The 6,000-nt window shown below is 38.4% G+C and overlaps 2 protein-coding genes across 2 annotated transcripts; both read left to right on the top strand.

The window, feature by feature from the left end:
• On the top strand, positions 798-4,796 carry LOC104767133 (putative leucine-rich repeat receptor-like protein kinase At2g19210). Its single transcript, XM_010491168.1, has 13 exons — positions 798-934; positions 1,029-1,575; positions 1,664-2,142; positions 2,217-2,355; positions 2,522-2,593; positions 2,677-2,748; positions 2,839-2,919; positions 3,028-3,194; positions 3,280-3,491; positions 3,582-3,708; positions 3,807-3,869; positions 3,959-4,148; positions 4,229-4,796. The coding sequence occupies exons 1-13, from the start codon at positions 844-846 to the stop codon at positions 4,635-4,637; spliced, it is 2,649 nt and encodes an 882-aa protein (XP_010489470.1). The 5' UTR covers positions 798-843; the 3' UTR covers positions 4,638-4,796.
• LOC104768184 (putative leucine-rich repeat receptor-like protein kinase At2g19210) lies at positions 5,101-5,957 on the top strand. The gene is made up of 2 exons (XM_010492109.1): positions 5,101-5,309; positions 5,390-5,957. The coding sequence occupies exons 1-2, from the start codon at positions 5,101-5,103 to the stop codon at positions 5,796-5,798; spliced, it is 618 nt and encodes a 205-aa protein (XP_010490411.1). The 3' UTR covers positions 5,799-5,957.

Genomic DNA, 6,000 nt, shown 5'->3' with positions numbered 1-6,000 from the left:
TAGTAATTTTGTGTTATTTCTAAATAAACCCTTCATCTTTTAAAATGTCTCAGTCACGGACCTAAATTTAATATATATCAATTTGTATTTTTTTAATCCAATTTCAACTCGTAGAAACCCCCCCCCTACCCCCCCAAATATAGAGCTCGTGAATCACTTCGCAAAATCGATTCCGTTACATATAAATTTCTGATTAGATTATTTGTTTGGAAACTGAGTCTCCTTCTCAATCAATGAACTGCTATTTCGACTATCTATGTCGATATTAAGATTTTGTATGATCAGCAGCAGCAGCTCCAGGAACACGATGAAGATAGTCGTCGTGAAGATCTTGTGGCGACCATTACAAATGTGGGTAACTGTAATTTTTGATGCTTGTCTTGCAAGTCTTTTACAGAACTGCTATCGTTTTCAACTGATTCATGTTGAGAGACTGATTTTAACTTTGTTTATTTTCATTTGCAGTTTCTTTGTGTTATTATCTACAAAACTTATTAGTTTGACACTTTCATTGTCAACTAATCATGAGGACTCATTCTTTGGTTATTAAACAATTAGCCCACTTGAAGATGACAAAAAAAAAAAAATGACAAAAGACCACTTGAAGTCGTCCTTGTGTACGAACATGGCTATTTGATATCCCAAATTGCTCTTTTGACTTGAGATTTGTTTTATAGTTACTTGATTACAAAAGATAGTGCTTCACCATCAGCCAACATGGCTATAGTATAATCTTTTAGTATTAAAGTATATTGGAGCAAGAAGTACAAGCTAGCTTTGCAAAAAGAGGCTTTGTATTGTTTTTTTCTATGAGAAACGGATGATCAAGAGCTTTTGTCACTAATGGCGTATTACAACCTTCTTCCTCTGATTTCATTCGCAACCTTCTTCTCTGTTTTTTTCCTTCTTGTTGTTCGTTCTCAAGACCAATCAGGTACACAAAGTGATCTTGCAATTGTATATTAATTAATATGTAGCTGTGTGTTATAAGGCTTTTTAATCACTATGTGTGTGTGTTTATGTTACAGGTTTTGTCAGTATAGATTGCGGTATACCTGAGGATTCAAGCTATAACGATGAAACAACAGATATAAAGTATGTTTCAGATGCTGCATTTGTCGAGTCCGGGACAATTCATAGAATAGATTCTAAGTTTCAGACGACTTCTCTTGAAATGCAGTTCCAAAACGTTAGGAGCTTTCCAGAAGGAAGAAGAAACTGTTACGATGTGCAGCCTCCGCGGGGAAAAGGCTTCAAGTACTTGATCAGAACTCGTTTCATGTACGGTAACTACGATGATCTAGGGAAAGCACCCGAGTTCGATCTTTATCTTGGAGTCAATCTCTGGGATTCTGTCATAATAGACAATGCAACTATGATTGTTACCAAAGAGATCATCCACACTCTTCGGTCAGACCATGTTCATGTGTGTCTTGTTGATAAAGAAAAAGGAACCCCATTCTTGTCTGTGTTAGAACTCAGGCTCTTGAAGAGCGACACTTATGTAACTCCTTATGATTCTCTTATGCTGTATCGAAGATGGGATCTCGGCGCACTCGGAGACCTTCCTATCAGGTTATAATGACCACTCTTGTCATATTCATTTCATATAATATACCATCTCTTGGTTTGCTTGCTTGTGTTGAAGATTATGTTTTCTCAGGTACAAGGATGATGTGTATGACCGTATATGGATGCCTCTAAGGTTCTCAAATCATAGAGTTTTCAGTACAAACTTCACAATAGATTCAAATATTAACAACGGATTCCAGCCTGCTCGTGCCGTCATGAACTCTGCTACAACAAATGTGAACGCAAGCATAGACATAATTCTCATATGGGAACCGCCTGTCCCAGAGTGGAAGTTCTATGCGTACATGCATTTTTCTGAAGTTCAAGAGATCCCAAGCAACGAGACCAGAGAATTTGCGCTGTTCTATAATGAAAAAACTAAACTGTATGATAACTTTAGTCCTCGCTTCTTGTATACAGACACACTTTACACTGAAAATCCTGTCACCGGACCTAGACACGAGTTTCTTTTCCAAAGAACTGCTAAATCTACTCTCCCACCTATCATTAACGCCATTGAGACGTATCGTGTCAACGAGTTTCTTCAGTCACCTACTGATCAACAAGATGGTATGTATGGTTACATTTTCACAAACAGAATCTTTTAGGAGTTTGAACTTATCCGTGTTTTGGTTGAATTCTAGTTGATGCAATTATGATAACCAAGTCCAAGTATGGAGTGAAGAAGAGCTGGCTTGGAGACCCTTGTGCTCCAGTAAACTACCCTTGGAAGGGTATTAACTGCAGCTATGTCGTTAATGAGTCTCCGAGAATCATTTCTGTGTAAGCTTCTCTTCAAATGCTTGTATATTTTAATGCTCTCTCTGTCCTCTTCTCACAAGAGTTGTTTNGTCGGGAGAGTGACCGCTGCGGTTACAGTGTTTACATACCGTCGTCACATCAGTTCGCACAAGTGGATTCACACGAGCCCTTTGTTNTTGAACTTTAGGAACTTATCCTCAAGTGGCTTGACTGGAGAGATTGATCCAGCGTTCTCCAATCTTACATTGTTACATACACTGTCTGTATTCTTGATTTGATCTGAATCTTTTGTACACAGAGCTGCGGAATTCTTGACTAATGCAACCAAAATTTTCATTACAGGGACTTATCAAACAACAGTTTAACAGGAAAAATACCTGATTTCCTCGGTAATCTACATAACTTGACAGAGTTGTAAGTCTTACTAATTGGAATTGTAGATTACATAGACAATGAGATCTATAACTTGAAGAATATATATTGATTTCACATATATGTCCGAAGAAACTTGGAAGGAAACAAGTTGACGGGTGTTGTTCCGGTTAAACTACTGGAAAGATCAAATAATAAATTGCTGACCCTGAGGTAGGTTCAGATTTTTGCAGATGCTCTGTATTTGTTTGAACCAATTCTATAAGTTTAGGCCCTATTGAGTTCGGTTTTTCATAATGTCTTCTGCATTTTGATCGTAAGACTTGGTGGGAATCCAGACCTCTGCGTATCTGCCTCATGTCAAATTCAAAATGGAAAGACAATAAAGAGTGTATACATCATTTCATTAGCAGCATCTGTCGTGGGAGTGCTTGGTCTTGTGATAGCTATAGCTTTGTTCTTGCTGTACAAGAAGAGACATCGAAGTGGTAAAAAGCATCAAGAAACTGTTCCTAAAACTTCATCTTCTAATAAGTCTATTTTGTAAGAAAACTTCTCATGATATCTTTACAGGTGGTTCTGGTGGTGTTAGAACTGGGCCATTACACACAACAAAGCGATACTACAAATACTCAGAAGTTGTGAGAGTTACAAACAACTTTGAGAGAGTTCTTGGCCAAGGAGGTTTTGGAAAAGTATATCATGGTTTCTTAAATGATGACCAAGTCGCTGTCAAAATTCTGTCTGAATCATCGGCTCAAGGTTACAAAGAGTTCAGAGCAGAGGTCAGTTTCGTACATACTTTTTAAAGGTTTAGTGTTTATAAAATGAGTTCTGGAGCAATTGGTAATATGCATCCACTTGTTTTTCATCAGGTCGAACTTCTCCTGAGAGTTCATCACAAGAACCTAACCGCTCTTATAGGATACTGCCACGAAGGCAAGAAGATGGCACTAATCTATGAGTTTATGGCTAATGGAACCTTGGGAGATTACTTGTCAGGTCAGTCTCTCTTCTTCTTAGTTTTCATCACTAATCTTTTGCTGTTGTACGTAGCTAGAGGAAACTAAACTTACCTTTTGATTTCTTTCTTAATCAAGGGAAAAAATCTTATGTTTTGAGCTGGGAGGAGAGGTTACAAATATCTCTAGACGCAGCACAAGGTTTGCATCAAAAACACATACTAGACTAAACAAAAGAGAAAGCAATTAAAATCAAGTGAACTTATTCATAATGTTTGTCCAAAAATCAGGGCTTGAGTATCTTCACAATGGCTGCAAGCCTCCCATTGTGCAAAGAGATGTGAAGCCAGCTAACATTCTAATCAACGAGAAGCTCCAGGCCAAGATTGCTGACTTTGGGCTATCTAGAAGTGTTGCACTGGATGGTAATAACCAGGATACAACTGCTGTTGCTGGAACTATTGGTTATCTTGATCCCGAGTAAGTAAATAGCTTCTTCCATGCATTGTCTTATAATACTAGTCGTTACGGTTTCTGAGGCATTACTTTACAAAATGAAGGTACCATTCGACACAGAAATTAAGCGAGAAGAGTGATGTTTACAGCTTCGGGGTGGTTCTCTTAGAGGTTGTCACTGGCCAACCAGTGATTGCACGTTCAAAAACAACAGCAGAGAACGTACATATAACTGACCGGGTGGAGTTGCTGCTATCGACAGGAGATATCAGAGGCATTATGGATCCAAAGCTAGGAGAGAGGTTTGATGCTGGTTCGGCATGGAAGATCACTGAAGTAGCAATGGCTTGTGCATCTTCTAGTTCCAAGAATAGACCAACTATGAGTCAAGTAGTGGCTGAGCTGAAGGAGAGTGTAAGCAGAGCAAGATCAGGTGATGGTTCCGCTGCTAGTAGTGTTACAGAGCCGGCGATGATGAGTTTTGATTCGGGAATGTTTCCTCGAGCAAGGTAAATGATTGTTGAATTTGAATTTATCTGTTTTAACTTATTTCCAGAAACTTGGAAGTTCTGTGTGGTGTGGCGTGTAATGATGAAGAAGAAGAATTAAGTTGTGACTTGTATTTGCCGTGTAAGATAATTTAAGAACTTACAAGAAGTTAAATGTTTCTAAGGCATATTTTTTCATTTTCTCTGTCTAATCAAGAATCAAAATATTGATGAAAGCCCATATAATTTTGGTATGCTTTATTGAGGTTTTACACCAATCTTGAATGGTAACTCACTTAGATATTACAACTAAAATCTGGACCTTATGCATGCCTATATTAATGGTCTGACATTGTTTACCAACAAAAAATGTATCACTCTATTTGATACCAATCAAAGGTGCTTTCACTTTCTAGCTCCTTGTCTGGTCTGACCTTTTCCCAGTGAAAATNAGAGAAAGCAATTAAAATCAAGTGAACTTATTCATAATGTTTGTCCAAAAATCAGGGCTTGAGTATCTTCACAATGGCTGCAAGCCTCCCATTGTGCAAAGAGATGTGAAGCCAGCTAACATTCTAATCAACGAGAAGATCCAGGCCAAGATTGCTGACTTTGGGCTATCTAGAAGTGTTGCACTGGATGGTAATAACCAGGATACAACTGCTGTTGCTGGAACTATTGGTTATCTTGATCCCGAGTAAGTAAATAGCTTCTTCCATGCATTGTCTTATAATACTAGTCGTTACGGTTTCTGAGGCATTACTTTACAAAATGAAGGTACCATTCGACACAGAAATTAAGCGAGAAGAGTGATGTTTACAGCTTCGGGGTGGTTCTCTTAGAGGTTGTCACTGGCCAACCAGTGATTGCACGTTCAAAAACAACAGCAGAGAACGTACATATAACTGACCGGGTGGAGTTGCTGCTATCGACAGGAGATATCAGAGGCATTATGGATCCAAAGCTAGGAGAGAGGTTTGATGCTGGTTCGGCATGGAAGATCACTGAAGTAGCAATGGCTTGTGCATCTTCTAGTTCCAAGAATAGACCAACTATGAGTCAAGTAGTGGCTGAGCTGAAGGAGAGTGTAAGCAGAGCAAGATCAGGTGATGGTTCCGCTGCTAGTAGTGTTACAGAGCCGGCGATGATGAGTTTTGATTCGGGAATGTTTCCTCGAGCAAGGTAAATGATTGTTGAATTTGAATTTATCTGTTTTAACTTATTTCCAGAAACTTGGAAGTTCTGTGTGGTGTGGCGTGTAATGATGAAGAAGAAGAATTAAGTTGTGACTTGTATTTGCCGTGTAAGATAATTTAAGAACTTACAAGAAGTTAAATGTTTCTAAGGCATATTTTTTCATTTTCTCTGTCTAATCAAGAATCAAAATA

This window comes from Camelina sativa, chromosome 19, assembly GCF_000633955.1.
Source record: "Camelina sativa cultivar DH55 chromosome 19, Cs, whole genome shotgun sequence".
Taxonomy (NCBI): Eukaryota; Viridiplantae; Streptophyta; class Magnoliopsida; order Brassicales; family Brassicaceae; genus Camelina; species Camelina sativa.
Note: the sequence above shows the minus strand (reverse complement) of the source record. Positions and strands in the feature narration are given on the sequence as shown.